We start from the raw sequence: 25,547 nt of genomic DNA, 5'->3' as shown, positions 1-25,547 counted from the left end.
AGCATGTGGAAGAGATTAGATAAGTGAGGTGGCTCCTGCTGAGGGGAGTTATTCACGCTTCGGAGCACTTGAAAGGTATGCTGCTTCTCACACATCGGTGTGAGCGCTGCCAGGAAGGGTCTAGAAAAGCTGCTTTATCAAAAAGCTATACACATCACCACAGCCGCACGTCTGATTTAAAGTCAAAATCGGTCTTCCGCTTCAGTTTATGCTGCGGCTATAGGTAGCCTCAGAGAAGACGGCAGCTGCCCATTGTGATTAACTTTGATGTAGGTTCCTGATGATCAAAGTGAGAACCAAGAAATCCAAACTACCGGTAACTTTTTCCAGCCGCGTGAAATTTTCTTTATTGGAAACTGCGTCGCGCGTGTACTTTATTCCTGTTGTTTTGAGGTCGTTATTATTTTTTTTTTTCCAGGCGAAATAAAACCACTCGGAATGCAAGCCAACCTTTTGAGACCTGTACATATCCCCGCCTTGGGATAACGCTTACCGCGAAGAAACGCCGGCGGCCCCCGCGGGAGAGCCGGAGCCCGGCGGGCAGCGGGAGCCGCGGGGCAGCCCCCTCCTCCGCCCCGGGCAGCCGGGAGGGGCTGGAGAAGCGAAGGAGTTAAAGGGAGGCGCTTGGGAAATCTGATGCTAACGAAGCCCCAGGAATGTTGCACGTTTCCATTCCCCTCCAGCTTTCGGAGGAGGTCAGTCCCCGCTGCGGGCAGCCGCTCCGAGGAGCCCAGCCCCGAGGCCGCACTTGCTCCGGGCGCTGTCCCGCACCTTCCCGCAGGTTACGCCGGGGAGGAACAGGACAGGACGGGAAGGGAAGGGCGGGGGGCGCTGGGTGGGTGGTGTAAAAAGTTTTCCCTGGATGCTGGACGCGCTGGCGGGACCTGCAAAACCGAGGGGGAGCGGGGTGGGTCCGCGGCTCTGCGCGCCCCGGGCTGGGGCGGAGGGAGCGGCGGGCTCGGGCCGCCCCGCAGAGGGGGGCAGCCCCCCTGACCCGCCGCGGCCTCTCTTCTCTTGCAGGCGCGGCCGGAGATGCCGGGGAGACGGCTGTGGTGGGCGCGCTGCTGGCTCGGCGTCTGCCTCTCGCTGCTGGGCGCGGGGGGCGGCAGCGCCGAGCCCTGCCGCGGTCCCCCCTGCGGCGGCGGCGGCGGAGAGGCGCCCCCGCCGCCCTGCCGCGGGGCCCGCTGCGGCGGCAGGGCCGGCCGCCCGGCGCGCTCCTTCCTTCACACCGCCACGCCGCTGCGGCCGCCGCAGGGCAAGGCGCCGCCCGTCGCCCCTCACGCCGCCCCGCCGCCCCGCCCGCCGGCCGGCAGCGCCCCGCACCCCGCCGCCAGGGGGGGCGCGCCGGAGGCCTGCCCCGGCGGAGGCTGCGCCGCCAACGCCACCCGCCGCGACTGCCAGGGCCTGGAGTGCCGCCTGCCGCCCCGCCTGCGCCCGCGGCCCCGCGGCCCGGGCTGCGCCGCCGCCGCCGAGGGCTGCCCCGAGCCCGCCCTGCTGCGCGCCGCCGAGAGAGCCGCCCAGTTCGCGGGGGACGACTTCGCCTACGCCGGCCCCGAGCTGGGCGGCGGCGCCCTGGGGGTGCAGCTCACCTGCGACGTCAAGCCAGGTGCGGGGCGCCCTGAGGGGGCCGGGAGGGCGGGAGCGGGCCCCCCGGGACGGCGGGCGCCGAGGGCCGCGGCACCGGGGCTCTACCGGGCCGCGGCAGCTCAGCGTGGCTCGCCGGGAGCCGCAGTGGCAGGGGTGCTGGATCTCCTCATGTCTGGCGGGAGCCCGCTGAGCCGAGGGGCTTGAGCGGCTCTGGGAGCCCGGCCAGAGGGGCGCCCGCGCGGGTACACCAGACCTCCTCGTTTTGGGAGAATGAGGAGGCAAATCTGGCAGTGGTCTTCGTGACGCCGGGGGGGAGGTGCTGCCCTGGCTCCCCTCTTCTCTTCATCTCCCCTCCACACGCCCATGTGCACATAGGAGGCCCACAGCAGACGAAACACGGCAAGAACGTTTTTAGTGCTATTCTAAAACAAGTGTAAGACCTCTGTCTGCCTCTCTCTTCACAGCCTGGTATTTCTGGGATTTTCAGTTCATAGCAACATTGTACAAGGCTTCAGTGGGGTGTGCGCTCCACACCCAGGATGAATGGGGTGGTGCCATTGGTAAGAAACTTGCTGCTGCTGACAAACTGTCTTGCTGTGATAGCCAGTGAAAAAAGAAAAATTGCAGAGCCTCTCTTACTGCACGTTATTCAGAGCACTTGTGTGTCGGTTGATGAGGGCACAGCTCTGGTCAGTTCAGTATCCCTGTAGGAAGCCAGGTATGTCCATGGTTAGGCTCACAGGTCAGCTGAAGGTGATGTAATTGCCTGGGATGTGTGGATTTATCCATATGAAAAGCACCAGCAGATCTTTAATGACTACAAAACAGTTTGGGTTCTCGTTTCTTGCCTTATCTGAAAGATATAAAATGTATGAGGAAGGGTGATTTATTTTATTCCCCATTGATGTTAAAAGCTAATGGAAAGCATGAAGAAGGTAATTTAAACTTCGTCACATCTGTGTGGGTAATCCAAGGGCTGTGGCTGCTTCAGACAGCAGAGCGCATGCCAAGCCTCATTGCCAACCTCTACTTAGGACATCTCCTTCGAAGCAGACTCCAGCACTTAGTGGGGATTCCTGTCCCAGGGCTGAGATTTAACCCCCCTGTGCCTAGTGCAGTGACACTGTCTACCTTCATCTTGCCCGATACTGCTTCCAGATGTCTTACAGAACCTCTGTATGCTCTCTGACCAAAGGTGAACAGAAAACAGAGAAGTCAGTATGGTTAGCTTCCATTTTCTCTGCTTCTAGGCATACTCTTTGTACTATCATCATAACTGCCATGCCTCCCTTTTGCGGAAGGACCCAGGATACTTGTGTTTTCTTTGTCCTTACCAAAATCCATCTCTATGTAGTACAAGCCCTGGCAAATAATAAGGGCATTCTGCGTGTACAGAAAAGACTAATACTTCTTGGATGATGCTGAAAGCAGACATGCTGTATCTCCGTGAAGGTCTTACAAAGAGCATCCAGCTCAGCATGACCTCTTTCTCCAAACATCCTCTTATTCTTTTGCCATCTTTAGAGGACCCGGATCAGTCTGTGCTGCCCAGTCTCCAGTACCATCAGCACTTCCAGCTAACATGGTGAGTTACATGCACTCCTCATCTCCTAGGCCTTAGGGTTAGGTCCTCTGTCCTCTCTGATATGGGTCAGAGGAAAACAGAATAAGGGAAATTAAAGCAAAAGGGTTGGAGAGTGAAGATGTTGGGGATTTTGGAGACTCGATGCAGAGTTCACTGTACTCTAAATTTTATGCTCTTTGCAGGCCTGATGCTGGGTAAAGTCTTGGAGGAACAGAAGTGTGGTTAGAAGTTTCCCTTAACAAAATCCTTGAATGCATCAAGAATGGATTATAGCTTATGGCCAGTGGCAGTCATGGATTTGTGCATTCTTCCTGTGGCAGAGAGAAGCATCCTATATGTTGGAGGAAAAGCAGTGTACAGCGCTGCCCACTAAACTGCATAATCTCATGGAATGCACTGTCAGCATGGAAGCACACAGTGAGCAAACATGTGATGACACATAAGCTTCTATGTACAAGAGAGAGTTTTCAGACGATGACGACTGCACCCTCAGGAGTTCTCCCCTCTGACTGTTTTTGCCTTGTGGCCAGCAAGTGACACTGGTTGGCACTAGCCCACATCCAGGCCCACTGCAGCAATTGTGGCTGCCGTTGGTGTGGATGAGACCTGCTGAAGACATACTTCCATCCAGACTGGACGAAGGACATATGTATATGTTTTGCCCAAAGACTGGACCCTTCACAAGGCAGCTTTCTCTCCTAGGAGCAGAAGAATAGCATACTGGATTCATTGACATCTAGCAGAAATTCCATGTTCTTGGCATTGGGAACAAAAAAATAAGCCACGTTGACAGTCTTTGGTTTCCTTCAAGTCAGTGTACAGGCAAGAATCTGGTATTCTGCTCTGCCTACAACCTCTAACTTTCTCTGCATTTGCCTGAGACCTTTTGAACACAGGTCAGTGGGTTTCCTGCATTAGTGCAGAGAATACCTTGTTCAATTCTATCCCCATTTGCAGCTGGAGTGGTGGATCTTGGAAATGAGCATGGTTCTGTGTAGCAATTCCAGCATGGCTTGTCTACTAGAGCAAACAGAACAACAAAAATGTGATAATCGGGCATCTAATTAGGGGAAATGCATTTACGGTTGTCTGGGTAGGGCTGCTACTCGAACAGCATGCAATGAACAGGACAGGGCAAATGCAGGTAAGGATCATGAAAAGCATACTGCAGTTCTAGTCTTCTAAAGAGTCCTGCTAGAGAAGACTGAGAGCTCACTCAAAAGCTGTGCCCAGTCTGTATGGTAGAGACGGTGGCTTTTCTGCCACGAAATTTTGTGGGTAAATCTCAATATGCAAGTCTAGGAGGAGTCTGTCTTATAGATGTGCAGTACAGATGTAACTTCATGGAGAAGAACCAGATTCAGGAAGAACTGCCTGTGGTGGTCAGTAGCGTGTGGGGACCAGCAAGAGTCCCTCTGAAGGAAATGTAGGGACCTCTTGAGTGTGGAAGTGAATATGCTGCAGAAAGGCCTAGCTGAGCTCTAGGAGTCTCTGGGGTTAGTCAGAGTGCACAGAGTTACCTCCAGTACTCGGAGTGGCTGCCGAGTGTTCCCAGTCCCCTTTGCAGTGTCTTGTGAGATAAGGCTGCTCCATGTGCTCAGCATGTGACTTAAGTGAGCAGGAGGCAAAGAAAATACTGCAGTATTTTTCCTTTGCACAGTACATTTTTTGCACGACTGTTGGGTGATGTCTATACATTTTACGGACAGTGCAGGTGTATGCCTGCAGCCCAGGCAATTGTATGTTTAGCCTCCAGGAACTTGTCATGCAGTGAGAAGGAAGACAAGTTTATGACAGATTATCTGCCACCTCTACATCCTCACCCATCCTCCTAATTCTTCCTCAATTAATCATCCCAAAAGAGGAGGTTTCTCTGGCATCCATGTGCAGAGAATTAATCTTGGGGATTTCTAGTGCTTTTAGATCAAGGATAAAGGTACGGTTAGTACCTGGTGGAAGAAAGAAACAGAAGGCTGCCTGGCCCTTCAGTTTCACATCTAAGGTGCTATAGCTGAAAGCAGAGGAAACCATCTATTCAAGAAGAAACAGGTCAGTGACTGTTCCTGTTTTTCTCTTGTTTTTAGGGCAACATTTCTGTCTGTTTACCATTTCAGCACATCATTCTAAGGCCAGCTGCGTGGGGTGTTTCTTTGCCATTGCTCTCTCCTCAGACAGCAGGGGAGCTGGAATACACTGCTTAGGTGACCCTAAGGCCATTTTTCTGCCTATACTAATTCACCATCCACAGGTAGAGACCTGGTGGCCCACAGCATCCTATGACTACCAGCTCTGTGACAGTGCATGAGTAGATTTGCAATGATTCTTCAGTCACTAAGAGAGACCTTCCCTCCACTTTACCTGGTGGAGAAGGCTGTGTTTTGGTGAGCAGAATAATCTTTGTTCAACCTGTTGTGTAGCCCCATTCATGTGAGGTGCAGTCTACTTGAATGCTTGCTGAAGACCATGCCTGATATCAGCCCGCAAAGATACAGGCCAATATCACGGGCTATAGCTGATTCCTGCACTGTGTCTGTGTTTTGCAAACTCAGGCTCATCTGCCTGAGGCAGGTGACTCTTATTCTCCACCAGCTGCCTGCCAGAACCAGCACAGTCCTTCTTGGGGATCACACAAACATCTTCATCATCTTTTCAGCCAGTATCACCAGCACCACAGCTACTATCTGGAAAGCTCCTGCCAACTGCACCTGCACCACCACTTCTGTTGGCCAGGTGAAGATGCTGGAGTACAGGCTTGTGCTCCCTTTTCAAATCAGATAAGCCCATTCCTCCACGAGATTATCACTGCTATTTCTCAGCAGCACCGTGACTACACCTTACTTCAGATGAAAGACTGGCATCCCAAAAGAAGGAATGCACAGGACCTGTTTTTGTTGTCTTATCATTTTGTATTCCTCTGTGTTTCTCTCCTCACTCTAATTGCCATTAAATCCTTCATTTTTCCTATCAGACCCATCTTTCTGTTGTTTTCTTTTGGGCAGATTTCTCTACAGCTGCAAACACCTGCATTTGGGCAAAATGATGTGCAGCTGCCATATCTCATACCTGCCAAACCTGGTGAACAAGGTTGTAGGTTCTCATGCTGTTGCTATCTGTGCACTGAGCAGTGCCTGCAGCCCGCTGCAGTCATCTCCTGTGGTTAGTGGGAATGACTGGCACCGTCAGGTGACCCTGTGCTTCCCGTCCCAATCAAGATCTCACCTTCCCTTCCTCGCAGTAGGATGACTGCCTGCTTTTAGCCTCTGGCCCTTGTGCAGTGGCAGATTGTGCCGGAGGGCACCTTGTCCATGCAGCATGCCCTCAGGAGGATGTGTCCTTTCCAGGCATACTAGGGAAATGTAGCAGAGGTTTGTATGTGGTATTATGTTTGCACCATGGATTGATCTGGAAGCATGGAGCAGATGTCTGCAAAACAGACCTTGCCATGGCTGTGTGTGGCGTGCATGTGCAAGTAAACTAATATAGCATCTGTGGTCATGAGAACATCTGTGTGTTGCTGGTGGGTGTACCTGTTTGATGTTTGTCTGGGCAATGTGGAAGGGTACTTAAGTGGGATTGCTGGCATCTACTAATGTGCAAACATCACTTGCAGTGGAATTGTCGTAATTTTAGACATCTGCGATAGAGACATCCCTATCTGGCAGGTTCACCATGCCTTACTTTTATATAGTTAATGGAGAGAAACAAGGCCATATTTAGGGCACTCTGCATCTCAGTTATTTTAGACTTCTACTTCAGAATTCTTTTGGCTAATGAGGTATCCCTTCTGCTTAATTGGATGTAGTTTATTTTCAGTAGAGTCTTCTCTTTTGTGCAAGAGCTTTATTATGCTCTCTGTTGCTCTGGCGTTGTGAATTGTCTGTGCAATGAAGGGCCTCTTGTACTGTAAGTATAAGTTTAGTCATAGTACTGCAAAATGGATAAAAATGAGAGAAAGAAACCTGTCGCAAGGGATTTTTTAGGCCTCATATTCTCACCAGCTGAGCTTTAGACAGCCAAAAGGAGCAAAGCTAAATTGACTGACTGGAGTGTAGCTGTTGTTACAAAGTTCTGGAAGGCCGTTTAGGGCAGAGATAATAGAAAGCTGGTCCATCGTGTGAGTAAGCTTCACTGCAATCGGTACTTAAAATTAAAGGCATTGTTACTGCCAGCAAGTCAGACAGTTACTGGTTGAAGACAATGCTCCTTAAGTATGTGCTTAAAAATAAGCTCTACTTTATGTCTCTTACTGAATCAGGGCTTTAGTTAACCTTTCTTTGCTCTAATAGTTTTGCTTGTGTGTGTAAGAAAAGCCTGGATTCCTGGGACAGGAAGAGCCCAGTAACCCTGTCTTAGAAGAGTCTGTATTCTCCCCATCTATAAATTTGTGATGGCTGGAATAATTCAAAATGTTATTGTTATTTGTCCCTGAATCTCAGCCACTGAGAACTGGAGGAAAAGTGGTTTTGGAAAAAAGTGGGTTGGTAATATATCCTTGACTGTACAATTCACTCCCTCTCACAGTTCCCCAGAGGCAGTTCCCTAGGCTGACTTTTAAGTGGTGCAGTTGGACTTTTCCTCACCTCTGTGAAAGTTATTTCTTTTTTCCTTTTTCACTGAGAAAGAGGGTCAAAAGGCCTAGAAAGGGGAATTTTAATGCTGTTACTTTCATTACTATTTGTTCCTTACAAACCTGAATTTGTTAACATTTCAAGCTTAAAGTCAAGATCGTCTCTTTCTGAAGTTCTTGATAAAGGCAGACATGTACACAGCTCATTCAACAGTAAATGCGATGGCTGTTAGTACTATGTAGCAGTTTCCTAGGGGAATGCATTTAGATTTTAGGTTTTCTGGTATTATAAGAGTATTATGCTCGTTATTTACTACATTTATATTATTTTTATCAATAACTGTATTGCAGGACTAGCATGGAGCCCTGTTCTCACGTGTGATCCCAGCATGTAATAAATCATATTAATGCAGGACAAGAGGATGAAGTCCTCAGAAAACATATAGGGACATCTACCAAGAAACAATTAAATAACAGTACTCAACGTGGTAGCCAAAGCCTCAATATGCCAGGTTTCATCAGCGGTTTTTCTAGGTGCATATGCTTTATTTGGCCAGGTAAGAGCTGCCCTTTTCCTCACAGACTTTCTGTTTTGAAGACATAACTCTTCATGATACATGGCATGGTCCTTTTGCACTGTGTTGTCACTTTTTGCCAAATATTTTGGCTGTACGACCTGTGCTCTTCTGCCTGTATTCTCCGTTGTAAGCCAGGCTTCCAAGAGCAAAAGTTTTGTGAAAAGAAATTTGTTCATGTCGTTCCAGCCTCAAGCACAAATGGAGCCCATGTAGATTGATGAAAAATCTTGATAGGCAATCACAGTGTGCTTGTAACTGTCTTGTTGCGCAGCATCTGTCAAACCTATGGGCTGATTTCAGGTAAATTTGAGAACAGGCAGAGGTATTAAAAGTAGGCAAGGTTGTATAAACTTTGTAAAAGATGATTAAAGAGAGAAGAGAGTAGAATATGAGCATTTGAAAGTTTGCCTCTAGCTGTTAATCCTTTCAGCTGGTAGGACAAAAGCAGCTTGGTTGTTGCTCTGTATTCTGAAGAAGAAAAGTAGTGAAGGTAGTGCTACTCCGGTCAAATGGAAGACAAATCCACAGAGAATCAGAGGACATTGGTTCTGCTCTTCACAGGACTACTTGTTCGTGTTAGACGGAGATCTGGGGGTATGATTTACCAGATATTTAAAAATCTGGAATTTCCAGCTTGGATGGGGAGTGTGGCCTTTCCTGGATCCTGGTCTTTAGTTTCTCCAATCCAGTACCCTCAAACTACCTTAATATTTAAGTGAATACTGAAAAATAAAAATTAATGTGTGCCTTATGCCATGAATAAAAGTAACTGAACAGCAAAATATTTTAGGAATTGTAAACAGGAACTGGCTATGGTCTTTTTCATTGCCTCATCCTTGATGTTCTGCACTTAGAAGAAAATTCAGTGCTGCCTAAGAACAGGTGAGTGGCTGTATTGGATTCAGGATTATCTTTCAGGCAGTGTCCAGCAGCAGATACTGTGGAAAGCATGGCGTGATATTTGCCTAGATCATTTTCCCAGCTTCGACAGTTTGTTGCTCGGATTCCTGAACCTGATTGATGTCTGTGTATCTTTTAGCCCCAGACTGATTGTATTTTATATATTGGGCCAGCAACTTTCTGGACCTGGTTGAACTTTTAACATGTATTGAAACTGCTGCCTTCATTTAATGTCCCCTAATTCTTGTATTGGAAGAAAGAGTGAAGAATCTTTCCATATCCACTTGCTTTAGGACAACTGTAATATAGCACAGTCGTTTGGTTTCTTCTTTTTTTTCCCAAGCCTGCATAGTCCTACTTACTTTCTCATACTGTAGCAGTAATGTACATTAGATTTTCCTTGCTGCCCTTTTGTGAACTTTTCAAGTTCTTCTGTGCCCCCTTTTTTTTTTTTTTTTGAGATGGGGAACAAGGACTGCATGCTGTATTAAAGATGCTCTATTGATTGATATAATGTCATAATGATACATTCTCTTCTGTTATGTATTCCTCTTCTAATTAGTCCTAGCATTTTATTTGCCTTTTTGACCTCTGTTGGGCACTAAACTGATGATTATATGGCTCTGTAGCCCAACATCTATATCTAGAAATATTACCTCAAGATTGTTTCTAAGTGGTAATAATAATCTACAACATTTGATATAAAAAACTTAGAGGGTTTTTTTTTTTTTAGTGGGTGCCTCATTTCCCCTTTATCTCCTTTGATTTTTTTTTTTTCATTTTATTGCTGCTACTCAGTATCATAGACTCCTTTTGCAGGTCTTGCAATTGACCCTTACTTTTACTACCCTTAATAGCTTAGGATTCTCAGCAAGTTTTATCATTTCATTTTATTGCCTCTACAGTGAAAATTGACCACTTACTCTTTGCTATATTTGAACATGTACATAGGAATGATTAATCTGTTATTGAACGCCAGTGATGATTAATTTATGCCCTGAAGCATGGGGCTTGATTACGACTTTTTAAATGTCTACAACTATAAATGTTGTTGCTTATGAAATGGAAGACCTTGTGATCCCATGAAGGGTCTACAAAGATAGTAAAGGAGCTGGCCTTATAATCAAGACTTGAATTTAGTAAGATTTTTCATTAACTTTGAATGCCTTTGAAGAGATAATACAGCAAGCTGGAGAATTACTTTTCTTGGACAATAATTGATCGTTTGTATTTCAGGAGAAAATGAAGTTCCATCTGAAGATGCCCTAATACTACAGCTGCACCTTGCAAAAGGGCATGAGAAGTTTACTGAAATGCTAAAAAGCCAACAGCAGATAATTGTCGATTTGCAGCAAAAACTTGCTGAACAGCAGCACGTATTGGTTAGCCAGCAACGGGAGATTCTTGAACAGCAAAGAAAAATGTACGAACAAATGGATCTGATCAAAGTCCAGTATGGCATGCTTTTTGATACGGTGAAACAAATGTCATTTCAGAGTTTGCAAGAAGATATTCAAAATTATTTTGAAAGTCATCTTCAAGGACTTCAGAACCAGGTCAGAAATCATCTCCAGAAGTCATACTCTGTGCATAAAATAGAAGTGGATGCAAAAGTGATTAATGTTGGGGAGTCTTTGCTGGACTGTGGCCTTTGTGAAAGTGATGAATTTTGCAATTTCCAAAAGACACCTTCACAATGTGAAAAATGCACATTGTGTCCTGCTGGTTTTTTCCAAATGGCTGAGTGTTCTGCAAACTCTGATCGGATTTGCCAGGTGAAATATAATTCTGTATCTTTCAGTTATTGCTCATGAAGTATTGCATTGGACATACTGGGATAACATTCTGGAAATAACTACTTACTTGGAGAGCTAGAGAGATCCAGTTGAAGCATGTGCTTTACCAAATGGGTCCATGGCACTTCCAAGTCTGCCTGAAGTTTTTTGTGGGTTTTCTCTTTACCATTTGCTGCTCTAAGTGGGGCACTAGTTTGCACCTGCTGGGTGTGATGCTTTCCCAAACCTGACAGCTGGCAGGACTTTGATTCTTTTTATGATGGTAGGAAAAGACATCCTAAAACATGTATATTTATGCATGCTAAATTTGTTTCTTTAATCCCAGTCCACTTTACTGGAACTTCTAGATATCTCTAAAAAGCAGAGGAAAGCTTTACTAAGCAAAACTAGAGGTCAGATATTTATTTCTAAGTTTGGAAACAAAAGTTGTCAGTTAAAACAAATGTAAAAACTAGTTCCAGCTTAACATACAAACATATAAAAATATAGAACATGGATGCTTTTATTATTAAATACATTTTATTATAAAATATATTTTGTTATACAATACAAAAACAGCATGTAAGGAAAATAGATGGTTCTTTGGTCACTTTCTCTCGTTTAGAAGTCCTAAGGTATATGGGGAACTTGATACTTAAAGCGGTGTCTTGTTTGCCAAATGTTGCCCTCAATTTTTAACATGAGCCTGAATGTCTGGTGACCTAAGCCCAAGATACGGGGAAGAGAACCTGAAAAGGTCTGTCTGGTTCCTCCTCTGCTAGTCTCAGTTTTCTTTAATGCTAGCATTTAAATGCAAATGTAGCCTGTTATTCTTTCCCCTCTGCCTGCTGTAGGGTGAAAGGAGGGCTTGTTGACGGGAAATGCTACTTTATCGTTTACCTTTCTTGTGTGTGTTTCAGTTAGAGCCTTCCTCCCAGACTAAATGTCTTAAAGAACCTTGCCTAACAGTGTCTCAATTGTTGCAATGTCCTTAAGACCAATCAAGTGATGCAAAGCTGTTGGGGATGTGGTACTGTCTGACAGATCATGCATCCAAGTGTTGTACAGCCAATCCATTTAGCTCATCATCTGCACACTACTAGCTTTCTGTGGACACCACGCAGTCTTTTTGGATACCTTGTTAAAACAGGTGACAGATCCAAAACAAGTTGTCTTGCTCCAACATGCTTATGAGATCAGCTCCCTCTCCATCCCCACGTATGCTTTTTACTGGCAGATGGGTGTCACAGGGCCTGAAGAAGTGCCTGTTTCAAATTTAAGTTGTTGTGTTAAAGTGTTTCAATATGATTCTTGTGATTTACAGGACAGAGATGAATGCACTGAATCTCCAAGCATTTGTGGTGAGAGGATAAAATGCCTGAATACTCCGGGTAAGTTATATTCTCTGATAATTAAAGAATGAAGATAATTAGATCTTCAGGAACAGACCAAAGAGATAGATAAGGACTCAGACCTGTATGTTTGTGAGTAATGACATCCTCAGCTTGCTGGAATCAAAGGAGCTGAAAAACATTCAGCTGTAAGTTGATAGCAGTTCTTGTGGACAATGGGCTATTTAGGGCATAATAACCACTAGGAGCATTTGATGGTCCCTTTTACCTTATTTTTGTGGGGTTTTATATGCTTTGGTTTTAATTTTCACTTATGACCTGACTTTCTTCTTGTTTATGCTGGTGCAAATGGGGTCAAAATCAAAGATATTATTCCTAATGGAGAAAAATAGTTGTCATTTTCCTTTTGCTGCACTGGGGTAGATATTTGATTTGATCTAATGAAGGTTCTTATAAGGCCTCACTCCATCAATCTTATTCTCCTTTAGCAACAATGTTGTCAAATACTGAGGAACAATCAACAATTTCCATCATTTGCGGGGGCTTAGGGGAATTTTTCAGACATTCAAGAACAGATTTAACTAGAGTTCTGCACTGCAGACTTTGCCTTCATTACTTCTCATGGCAGTCAGACACAAAAGAGCAAAATTAATAGACATTCTGAGCAAATTATATCCAGGTACTAGGTTTTTTTATACTTGTCTAATTTTTGGTCAGCCAAAAAAACTTGAACTCTGTGATCAAATAGGGCATTTCACCAGTCTTGACCTCTGCCTAAGGGCTCCCAGCCAAATAACTGAGGGAGGGCTTCAGTAGGTTTCATGTTTTTCCATCTCTAGACTTCTTGTAAAAAAGAGGGTGGCCTCTCTGAGGGGCAAGGGCTGTTTTCAGCTGATTGAGTGATTTTATACTATTCCTGCCTTGCCACTGGTGGAGAAAAAAGTGGGAGAGGATTGGTCCTAGGAGAGGGTTAAAAGAGGACATGGGCTCACTTATATTATCCTTACTTCCTTTGTGCAGGAACTGTGGTGGGTTGGATGGTGTTACTACAAACACCACAGGAAACTGGAAGTGACTACAGGAAGAGAGCGCTTACTTAGTGTTGCCTTATGTGGCAAATGCTGTAGAGGAGGTACCATCAGACTTACAAAAGAAGAGGCAAGACACTTTTAGACAGCCTTAGTGGTGGGCAGTTAGAGGCAAGATGGCTTAGGGCACAAAATTTGAGAGGGAGCACTGGAAAGGTGTAAGGCTTTGTGTCTTCTTTAGTAAGAGACTGGGTTTGGTTGAGTTGGTGGTTTTGTGGAAGGAAGCCCACAGGGCCCCAGCCCTAGAAAAGGAGAGCCACCAATGTGGTAGTCATTTGGTGTTGCTCTAGTCTGTGGCTTGTAAGAGGGAAGGCGGTATGGAATTTATCCAGTGGGTTCAGGGGGGGACCCATACCAAGAGTGGGTCTATACAGCGGCTGGAGGGAAGTAAGTGAGGGCAAAATACTGCCAAGAAACAGGCGGGTAATGGTGGTGTGTCAGACCACAGAAAGGCAGTAGCAATGTATTTGAAAGGAAAAGCCTCTACCCTTGATTCCTCCTCTCCCAGTTTTAATGGTGGCTTGTAAAGATGTGAAAGTGAACTATTTCCCATCAACTAGATCAGGAATCAATGTCCTGTCAATGTCGTCCCCATCTGTCATGGAAGAGAGAGCGTTCTTTTTATTTTTTATTAGAGAGGACTGCTACTTTCAGCCTGTCTATTCATGATAACTCATTATCTTATATATGTGCAATTAACTTGTCAAAAGGGAGGCTGAAACTGAATGTCTGTTTTGGGTAATGTAGGGGAGATAGGGATGTGATCTGACATATGAGTTCCAGATGTTGAATGTGGTTTCTTGAGCTGCACGCAAAGGTTGTTGCATCTGTAGCAACTCATGTTCACTGTACAGTGTGAAGGGAGGCTGAGCAAATAGCAATAAAGAAACATGCAACTAGGAGCCTCTTTTGCTTCACCCCTCCACTTTCCTCTACATCATACCTTCTTCCCCTGCTGCTTTTTCTTGCTTTTATCTGGTATGAGAGTTGTTAGATTATTTCATTAAATGCTAGTCATCAAGGAGCAATGACAGTTGGAGGTACCTAATCAGCGAAAATGGAGGCCAGTGCATGTTTTCCTTCTTAGACCATCACGGGTGGGTGGTCAGACTGTTGTCTTTGGTGTGAACCCACCAAGCGGAGTCAGCCAAAGGCACTCTCCCCAGAATGCCATGCAAGCTAAAGAAGGCTTACTGTAGAACTTACTGTGGGATGCAGGGGGAACCTAGACTGATAACCCCGATTTGTAATTAGCCATGTTGATTTGTGATGATCCAAATTTGACATAGAGGGTTTAAAAAGAGATGGATTCTTATACTTAACTGGCTTGAATGTCACCTTTGCTTCAGGCACTTACGAGTAGTTAACAGCAGAAAAATACATGCATGGCTTTCTCTAATTGTCCTGCAATTGCCTGACCTCCATGAGTGGCAAGGGCTGGTGAATGTGCTCCAAAAGAGATTCGATTTCACAAAACCAGCTTGAGTACAGCTGGGCTGCTCACTGTTAAACCAGGTGCAGCTGTGCCCAGAGCAGGAGTCAGGAAAAGGTGGGAGAGGTTGTCAGGAAGTAAAGAAAAGTAGGAAGCAGTCACAGCATGCTGCTGTGCTGGCTTTCTGATGTTTGTCTGTCATTGACTTCTTCTGGGCAAAGGGTAGGATGCTGCTCTTGGCACTGTGTCCACAGTATAAAGCAGCCTGTGTGCTGCTTTGAAGTCACCTGTTTGAAGTACGTGCAGGGGGAACACCTGCTGCAGATCTAACCAATAAAAGATGAGACAGCAAATTGGTGAGAGTAGTCACCACATGTCTTTGTAAAACTTGATATTTATAAAAATCCTTAAATATATTTTAAAATATTTTAAAGAAGCAAATAGCATAAAGAGTATTTCTAGGCACTACTGCAGATCATCTTTGGTATGTGAACCAGCTGTATTTGTATACTCAATAGCAGTTCATCCAGTATTTCTCAGTGATGGGGGAGCCATTGATATGAGAAGTAGAACTGGTTAAGAAGTGTCATGTGCGCAGTTACACCATGGTTAAAACTGATTTCAAAAGGAAAGTTTGTCTGGGATTTATTTTTCTGTATTCCCTCTAGAATGTTCTTAGTTGAAAAAATGTGATGTTATTTATTTGGCTTTTGTTTCTTGTAAAAAAAAAAAAAAAAAAAAAAGTGCCAGAAACTTTCAGGGGGAACAAAGTGTTAAGTTTTTCTTGACTTTTTTCAAATGGAAAAATCTTACTGTTCTGCAGTGAGCTCCTTTGAGAAAATGATACCTGGTCTCAGAAAGAATGTTCTCACATCATAAATTGTATAGTCCTACATATCAATGTTAGTGGAGAATCATCGCTTAAGTGAATGAAACATAAATAGACGAGATATGAGGGTGAATACATGAAGCCTGTATAAATTAACACAGTGTCTGGTGTTCTCTGCTGAATAATGTAGTATAAGAAGTGAATTTTAGCCAATATTCTGACCTCCCTTGTGGGCCAGGTGCATGTATACTGCTCTGTCTTGCAGTTCACAGTACGCGTGGCATGCTTTTTTGCCTGCATCAGCAGTCTGCATAGCCAGCTCCACCCTAGGGTTAGCAATGGAGAAAAATGGCTTGTTGGGGTCCACGTCAAATGCATGTAGTCCCAGTCTCAGAGCAAATCCCAGCCCAAATATAGCAATTTGCCAGCTGAGGAATAAAGCAAATGTATGACACAGTATTTAGACAGTAAAAGATATTTAAGAAGAGCTATAAGAAAGATGATTATTGAGTTTTGATTATGGTGGTAAAAAAGCAGAAGCAAGTGCATTAGCGATTAAGCTTTGAGGCACAAACTGCAAGTGGTTAATCCTTAGGGTACCTCAAATCCTGTGTGTCGATTTAGATCTTGAAGGCTCTGTGCACAAAGGTTTTGGGCACTGGTTGCTACAGCTGGAGGCGTTGGCAGCTGGCGGTGCTCTTGGAAAATTGCAATAGAAAATTACAGGTTGTTTTTAAAACCTGCTCTTTGGGTGTGCATTCTTTGATCCACTGAGGTCATGGTGTACCATTTAACAGCACAAAATTGCTTTATGTCAAATAAAGTAATTTCAAATGGCACCTCTAGATACTCTCTTTAGTGTTTGCAGCATTGTTTTATTTTAACTTTAGACTGTCACAACCACTGATGTCCTGTGTCTTAGGGCAGTGGTTTTCCACCTTTTAAATGTGTGGACTTCTGCATAGTGATTTTAATGTTTACAATTTTGTTTTTCCTACTTGTCTCTTGCAGGTTCTTTAAAACTGTACACAGAATGCCTGGGAAGCACTGCTTTAGCAATCACAGCTATAGCAGTGCTACCCCATAACATGGCTGGGCAGATAGCACACATTTCTTCTTGTACAGGGGAATTCTCCATTAGTTGAGTATATCTTTGCTGCTCAGTGCACCAGTTAGTCACCATGCCTTTCACCTAGGGGAAGGGAGAGAGAGCCCTTCCAGCAATATCATTGTATCAGATCCATTACAGGGTTTGGTTAGAATTGCCCCTGTGCAGCCCTATCTTGCTCCTTTCCCACAATAAATCACTGGATTTGACTTCGACAAGGTGGGTTATCCCTAGTATTTCCTCTGTTTGCTATCAAGGATCCTTTAATAGCACAAAATGATCTAACGTCATAATTGTCTTCTGTTTTCTCTCTAATGATTAGATGTGTTATTGAAGATACTTGATATATGGAGCTATAGGGTTCTTGGATATATTGTTTTAAAGGTATGACAATAAATATTGTACATTTCCTGTAAACAGGCGGTTTCCGATGTCTTGGAATTGCTGAGAAAGATGCAGCTTTGGGACTGTGTGGAAACGAGTATTTCTTTAATAAGGAAATGCAGGAATGCCAGGCGTGTTTAAAATGTGAAGATGGAATGGTGGCCATGCCTTGTTCTACTGTCAGTGATACGGTTTGTTCAACAACCAGTGAAAACAAGCTCTCAGAATCTTGGGCTGCAAACATCATTCTACCCTCTGTAAAGTCTGGCATCTCTCAGGTCTACTCTGGCTTGAACTTGAAGATAAAGGGAAAGCTTCCCTGTGAAATCCTATCTGTTGAAGATAACAGCCTGGTATTCAGGCAACATGGTCTGTTGTGGACTGACCTAAATTTTGCAGTAAAGCACAACTGCAGGAATTTTTTGCAACTTTCCTTAAAGCTAAATGGCAGTGAGGAAGGCTATGAACTGAGTGGTGTTCGCATTGAACAGCCAGAAGGAAAGTATTTCCAGAGCACTAGTTTAAGCAGTGCTGCTGAAGTGGAGCCCAGCCAAACTCTTTCTGTGTATTTGAGGAGCCCCAATCAATTCTGCAATCAAAGTAAAGACTTAAATATTTATGATCTTAATACCCCACTCAGTTTGTTTTGGTTGTCCCATGACACGGGTGCTGTGGCACTCAGTGCACAGATGTCAACAGCAATGCATTACCAAACCAACTATCGACCTACCTTTAAAATAATATCTGTTTCTGACCCTTACATGCTAAGTTTATCTCATGATGGCAGAGCTATAAAGTTCACTGAAACTGGTGTTGTCAAATTTGTGTTCCACCAAGCATTGTATTCCATGGGTCATACGTGTGTCCGGGAGGGCTTCTCCTTAATTTCTTATATCAATAGGAATGGTACCAACAGAGAATTAATGAACGTATTTAAATCTGGGGTAAACTACAGAGACACATCAATATCTGCTTCTGGGGCCACAAAAGTTGGTGCTGGAGATCTAATTAGCTTTGAGATACTTTCTCCTGCACAGTGTAATGTTCGGTATTTTGGAGATAGTTCTGGAATTAGTATCTTTAGCCTCATCTGGATCCCTTCAGCAGTTTCTAGTGCCATATCAGCCACAGTTTCTGTTACAGGTCTGCCTACGGGAGCTGTGAGAAACAAATTACTGGATTTCACCCAGGTCTCATCCAATGAGAAACAGATACAGCTGGTTTCTTCTGGACAGCTTGCTCAGAAGTATTTCATTTTTACTGAAAAGGGAGTTGCCAGCCTTGCATTTAACTTGAAGCTAATCCACTCATGCAATGTGCTCAAAATGACTCTCAATCAGTTGACCATGGATCACATGCAACCCACAGCGATTGCTCAGCAGATTGGAGGTCAGATGCCAGAGGGAAGTATATGGACTAGTGTGTCCCTCCGTGCATCTTTTGAAGTATATAATGGAACACTGATAGCAGTTTCTCTCGACTGTGTGCGTGGAAGGATCAATCAGATCACTCATGAACATGGAACCAGTATATCTATTTTATGGATTTCATCTTAATTTCTGTACAGTGAAGGTAGCACAGAACTGGGGTTTAAATTGCATTTGGATTCTACTCTGATTCTATACATATTTGACACCTTATACTGTGTCGACATGAGCAGATTGTCCCACTAAAATGCTCTCAATTTTTAGGAATATTTAAATATAATCTTAATTGAATGATCGGTATGTAAAGAAAAGAGAGCTTTCAGTGTTCCAAGATTTTACTTCTTTTAACATCTTCAGGCAGGGAAACTTTGAATTCCGGTCAAACTCTCTTATTTTTAATAAAGCAGCCTCTTAAAATGAGTTATTTCTGGACCACAAGAAATTGCAGGTGAGGGTAAATACATAACCTTTTAGTACTGCAGCTGAAAGCAGCACAGCCAAACAATGGAAACCTGCTTTCAGTTTTTTCACTGCAGCAGGCTAATAGCAAGACTAAATGTACTTTGCGGCTAATTTGTCTACATCTTATAAAATGTTCTGCTTTCTATAAATGGAGAGAACATGCCTCAGACTAGGGGTTATACTATGGTAACACTGGAGTATACATGCCTAATATTATAGAAATGGACATGGGTCAAAAATGGAACATTGTTTAATAACTGCTCTCAGCAAAAACATTAGAACTAATGACTGTTCTAATTTCATTTGGAAATAATCTGCATTTAAGTAATTTGGGAAGGCTATTTCCCGTTTTTAGTTTTTGTCACTGAAAATTTGCAGAATGAGAAGGAATGAATTCTATTCTAAAAAGTAAGAGTATATAGGAGAAAAGAAACAAGTATTAAAAGAATGTCTTGAAAATGAGACTTTTGGAAATTCAGCAAATTTTTATTCAGTTTCTTATAAATGACAAAATATTTTTCTGACCAAAAAGGAACACCATTCACAAACATACTCATTTGCTGAACAGGTACTTCATTTAAAAAGGTTTTTTTTTTGTTGGTTTTTTTTTTGTTAAATAACTCTGTGAATTCTAAAAAGAAGTTATTATTCAGTGACAATGATTTTTGTCTTCTTCCAACTCTTCCATCAAACTATACTTTCTTTTTCTAATCTATGTAGAGTGTTTTCTCCCATTTTCTCCTTTCTCCTCCACAAATGCTGCTTCACTCTCCTTTCTCATTTGTTTTGCTGGAGTAAATGGCATACCTTGTCATGTATCTCAACTCTTTCCAGCCTTCTTTCACCATCCCTACTAAAGAACAGATGTATGTATGTCACATACGTAATTACAGAAGAGGGACATTAATAAGGCACTCGCAGGCTGCCTTACATCAACCTTACTGAAAGAAGGAATACTATGCACGATATAAATTTTAATGTCAGTGACTGAGTTATGTATATCTAAAATACATGTGCTTTCCTGTGCTCTTTGTCTGTTTTGGAGTTTGTCACACTGCTTTTGCTGCATAGTCTCCTATAATTTTCTGTGGAAGCATGAACCCAAATGCAAGAGTGTATCTGGTGGTTCTGTTTTTACTTGTAACTTTATAACTGTGCCCTTAACACTTGTGGTTGTCTTTCCCTCATCCTTTTTATTTCAAGTTTATACTCAAAGGTATGCATGCTTTGGACAAATTGCTCTCCTGCTCCAAACAGAGAACATTAATTTTTCTTGCTTTCAACTGCAAAGTCTAAACAGTCCATCACAAGATACCTGACTAGGTGTTGTGTTGAAGCCAGCAGAAGTATGCAAACCACAGTAAGTTCAATCCTGGTGTCCCTGAAGTCTGTGATGGAGGTCTTGGTGCCCTTGTGTAGCCAGGCTCATTTGTTCTCACAAGGACATAAGGAAGGATAGAGTAAAGCTAATATTAAAGGTGTTCAACAGTTGCAAAATACTGTTATTCTTACAGAGGCTATTTCATAGTGGTAGAGGAAGATTTCTGGAATGAGAGTACCTACATCTATTATGTACAGAAGAGCTGCATTACCTAGGAGCAGACCAGTTTTTCTAGGTACTTCACTCTGGAAGTCTACTGAGACTGAACAAAGATGAAATGCCACAGGAGTTAAACTTTTCTGACAGGCCCATCTGCTTAGTAAGGCAAACTAGCAAAATGATTCCTAGGTGATATCAAGGCCATCATACCTAATCGAGCAAACTCCTCTCTACAAAGAGGTGGTTTTGCGAGGAGGGGGTCAAAGGGCTTCTTCCTCACAGAAGCAGGTAGCTCATGTCTGTACAAGGATGCATGTGACATAAGAGGACCTCTGCAGAGAGCAGACCTGGGTTTCTAAGGTAAGACTTCAGGGGAAGACAATGTTGAAATTATTTTGATTTAGAGGAAGTTAAGAAAGTCACTTTCTCACAAAGCCTGTTATTTTTCTTTGCTGTTTTGCTGTATGCAGTTGTGTTGAAGGCTGCCACCCCCCAGTATAATGACAATTTAAGAGCCGTTCTAGATTTAAACCTGTGTAACAGATATCAGAATCTGATATTAGACATAATCTGATATATATTTAGCAAAGTGCAGGTGTTACTTGAATATAATAAGCATTTGCCTATATATAGCATATAGCAAATCTAATGGCATGATTTGTATGGGTATGCTTTATTTGAGTGCGACTGTGATATCAGTGGAATTGCTTGAGTATGGAAGAGACTGATGCTCAAATCCTGTTATTATGTACGTTGGTGGTACTTGCATTTAAATGCACCATTATTAAAGGATGCAGAAACTACCAGGGAGGTACAAGTGAACATTATTACAGCTAAGAGATTTCAGAGTATGAATTCTTCAGTGTAGTAACTCTCCTCTGAGGAGTCTGAGGGGAGTGCCCATAATTGCCCTTAAATTCAGATTAGATTTTTAGATGCACGGTAGCAGAAATGTAGTATTTGCACCCATCTGGTGGTGATAATGCATCTAATACTGTTTTGCTAATATCATCTGTGATAAGGTACTCACATGATAAAAAAAAATGTGCCTTATTAAATACGTAGTACTCATTGCAACTTACAGCAAGCTTAGCCTTATTTTAAGCAAGAAAAGGCTGATCATTTGAGCTTCTTCTGCATCTCTCCCTTCAAAAAACAAAAGCCTCAATCCATAGTTCAGGGCACTTGCTGACCTTGGTTATAGTAACATGAATTTGGAATAAGTGTGTTGGAATCAGTGTGGATTTATTAATGTCTAATTAATGGCGCAGTATATAGCCTTTGCATCTATTATATATATTGCCTCATACCATGCAACATTAAGTGATGCACTATGATCCTAAGTAAGAGAAAGTTCAAGAGGAATCAGGTGATAAACAATGAATGCTAATTTAATGGCACTTATCCCATTTGCTGTAATAAATTGCATGTTTTATTGACAGGTATATCTTCTTATATTTACAACTTTTGAACTTCTTTAAATTCATTTTTTCATATGGTTTCTTTCTGTTAGTAGCACAATATAATACTGTGAAGTGCAGAATTAATTTAAAAACTTTTCTTTTGCATCTTTTGATACTACATTCATGAATATGTTTAAAATAGCTGGAGATAGTCTCTCCAGTCCTTTCTGCCAGAGAACATTTCCAACGGAGGTATTAATAAAGTAATAGAGTAAGTATGAGGCTGGCAGAATCTAGCTGTACAGAAAGAGTTGAAGTTAATACATCCAGGAAGGTAGGTGGTTATTTCACTTATGTTATGCAGATAATGGGCAACAAGTTGTTACAGCAAACTTGACCATTACAGGGGGAAGATAATTTAGGTTGTATAGTGCTGCTCATACAAGAGGAAAAAGGATTTGGCTTACAAAAACCTGGATTGTTTTGTATTATGAAACACTTTGCAAGTTCAAAGATTTTACCCAAATATATTTTATTACCTAGGCAAATTTTTTGTGCTTTCTATGAAGTCAAAACTGGGCAGAATATGTGAAGTCTATTTTAATATTGTGGACGCTTCCTCTGTTCTGTGGTCTCTGCAGATTGCAGTGCACTGTGAAAACTACACTAGTTTCAAATGGTGCTTTTTAATGAAATTTCCTACTTTGAAATATTACCTTGTTTTAAAAATACCATTTAGACACTTGCCTCTGTTAATATTACGTTGTAATATGTTTTAAGAGAACTTTACTGAAATAAATAAAACAATAAGGCTTCATTGGTGGTTTTCTTCTGTTCTGAGGAAGACTGATTGTGACGATTGCCATTTTTACCACTGACTCTTTTAGGCCCCAGATTTCACAGATGTTATTTGAATTAGTTACCTGTGTTTGCTGAAGTGGCACTAAACAAAAACAGTTATAATACACATTTCTAGAGATCATCTAGTCTACCTGTTTTCAGTTCCCACTGTTGTAACTGTAGATCTGAGAAGGTCAAAATTGCATTTGATGCTACTATACTAATAAATACTTGTGTCAAAAGGGCAGTGCAGTTTATCTTGGTCAGTGCTACCACCCTCGTAATACAGAGAAGAAAAATGAGAATACATTTTTTTTTAAAGAAGAAATTTGTCCTGCCTTGGTGCTTCATAGGCTCTCTGTCAGATGTGGAAACTTTGACAGCGTTGTGGGGGGTCCTGGTCAGACCTTTGCAGTAGAACAGCTATGCTTTTGTCAGGGTCTGTGCAAGTTAAAGCTCACATATTCTCAGTAGAGACTCTGTACGATTATTTTAGATTATACAGCTATTTCTTCTTTTTGGAGATGTTATTATTTATTAGATCTGAATGAAAGAGAGATGCTGTCAAGTGACCTCCATTTAGAAATAATTTTGAAACAGATTGCACCAAAACCAATTTGAGACCAAATTGGTATTTATTTCAGCCTTTTCCATTAAAAGCAAAAAAAGAAATTTTACATGTGTTTTTCACCAATTGTATTTGTACTGATTTGAAGGGCTCAAAGAAATAATTCCTGTAAGAGGGGGATTACAGACGTCATTAACATAGCCTAAATTAGCCAAGGATGAAATTCAGAGGAAGGAGAAAAGTATATGTGAAATACAGGTGAAAACAGAACCATCCTCCTCCAGGCTGGATCCAAAACTGCCCCTTCTCTTCTGGCCTTCAGCAGCTTATGTATATTAGGAAGGGGAGTATATGCCCTTCCCATAACAGCCCAAACCATCTTCATCTTTGACTGCAGTGTACAATGGCTCTCTCAGATTCACCTTATGTTTACCTTCAGGGGTCTGACGTTCACTTGTACAACATCCATCCATCCACGTCTAGAAACACGCTATGCGACCAAACCTCGTGCCCCTTCCTCTGCTTGGAGGGTTTGCCTTAAAATAAGGCTCAGCATATATTAACTGTGGTAGTGGCAGTGCCTGTGCTGCTGTGGTAGTGCTGCCTGATGGAAATATGCAGTGAGTGAGCCTCAGAACAGCTGTGTTGCCAATACGCTGGACTTTAGCAGCTCTGTATCTATACATGTATGCATGTCTTTCACTGTCTGGCTCTGGGTATATGAAAGCCAAATGACTGCAAAAGGGGGATCCAAGAAACTCTTGTTTGCATTAAATAACTGAATCGTTACTGCTAAAACAGGGTTTCTTGGCCAGCTGCAGTTTGTGCAGCTTTCTTCAGTCCTTCCTTGGAGCTCTGCAGGCATGTTGTGACCTGCAGGATCACATCTTTTGTTTATAGGCTCTTCAGAAGAGAAACTAACCACTCTCCAGACAGTCTAGTGCAATCTTGTTAAATGGCATCTCTTGAAAGTAGCCTTAAAAGGCTGGATGTAATTTCCTTGCTAGAAGGGTGTTAATGCCCGGCTTTAGCAGAAGCTTGAAGTAAAAGCCTGTCATGTTAAAAAAAATATATATCCTTGGGTTAAATAGCATTTTCTCTAAAAGAAGAAATGTGGAAAAAGGATTTTCAAAAGTTTCTACATCTTATGAAAACAATTTCTCCGACTTTCCCCTTTGCCATTTTTTCCACTGGAAAGGTAGAGGAAAGAAAAGAAAATAAGAAAGTGAAGGTAGGGGGGATTGAGATAGAGGGGGAGAAAAGTAGAAGGGAAAAGCAATCTCCAGTGTTTAGGTAATTTAATTTATGAGAATTTAAACTCGTTTTCTTCAGAACTTTCTGAAAGAAATTCTTGTTTTTTCAACCGGTTGTAATTGAAAATTTGTTCAACTGAAAATTATGTCTATCACATTTGGCTTCATTTCTGTCTCTTCATGAAAGCACTTCCCACCCACCAACTTCTGTAAACTTCAGTAACATTAGAATATCCTGAATATGCTTAAGTATTTTGCTGAGCTGGAACATTAAGTTGGGTAATTGGGTTAATTAAGTGGCAACTTCTATTCGGAAACCTCTGGATATACTTGTGGGTTTTGGCATGCAAACCTCAGTTTTCATCATTACCTCTTAACTATGTTTATATTGGGAACTGCTTCTCATTAGACAAATGAGCCTTCTCTGAGCTCCACGTTATCATCACTTGACTGCTAATGGTACCTAACGTTGCTCATTTAAGTCTCCTTTGGGTATTTTTCTCTTCTACTGCAGTCAATAACGTAGACATATACTAAGTGTCTTCAGGACTTCTGTAGATGTGGGATGTCAACAGAGTGTTCTTGTCACAGTTAGTTTTTCCTGACTTGCTTCATTGTTTTAATTCATAAGTTGAAATCGGTTCAGGAGTCCATATGATGGATATGGGCTTTCAAAGCAAATGTGACCTGGTGAGTGATTTAGACTGGTAATCACATCTGAATTGCATGATTGCAGCATTCTCTTGCAGAGTATAAAAAACTTCTGAGAATATTCATAGATTAAATGCAGGTGTCTTGAGTAAAGAGCTGGAGATTCTTTGCATCGAACTCAAATAAAAGCCTCATACTTTATGTAGAAGGTTGAAAAA

The 25,547-nt window shown here is 42.6% G+C and overlaps 1 protein-coding gene and 1 long non-coding RNA gene across 3 annotated transcripts; both read left to right on the top strand.

Annotated features, from left to right (window-relative positions):
• On the top strand, positions 1 to 23,320 carry LOC138683941 (uncharacterized). 2 transcript variants are annotated; one of them, XM_069777350.1, is made up of 5 exons: positions 1 to 781; positions 1,021 to 1,606; positions 10,454 to 10,773; positions 12,317 to 12,383; positions 17,222 to 23,320. In XM_069777350.1, exons 2-5 carry the CDS (start codon positions 1,033 to 1,035, stop codon positions 18,739 to 18,741), a joined length of 2,481 nt encoding a protein of 826 aa, XP_069633451.1. In that variant the 5' UTR covers positions 1 to 781; positions 1,021 to 1,032; the 3' UTR covers positions 18,742 to 23,320. The 2 variants fall into 2 exon arrangements, with proteins under 2 accessions (XP_069633451.1, XP_069633443.1); XM_069777342.1 differs by having other exon boundaries at positions 10,454 to 10,992.
• Positions 1,613 to 6,141, top strand: LOC138683944 (uncharacterized). The gene is made up of 2 exons (XR_011323438.1): positions 1,613 to 3,172; positions 3,355 to 6,141. It is a non-coding gene; the product is annotated as an uncharacterized lncRNA (long non-coding RNA).
• Positions 23,321 to 25,547: the final 2,227 nt, after the last annotated feature.

This window comes from Haliaeetus albicilla, chromosome 2 (assembly GCF_947461875.1).
Source record: "Haliaeetus albicilla chromosome 2, bHalAlb1.1, whole genome shotgun sequence".
NCBI lineage: Eukaryota > Metazoa > Chordata > Aves > Accipitriformes > Accipitridae > Haliaeetus > Haliaeetus albicilla.
Note: the sequence above shows the minus strand (reverse complement) of the source record. Positions and strands in the feature narration are given on the sequence as shown.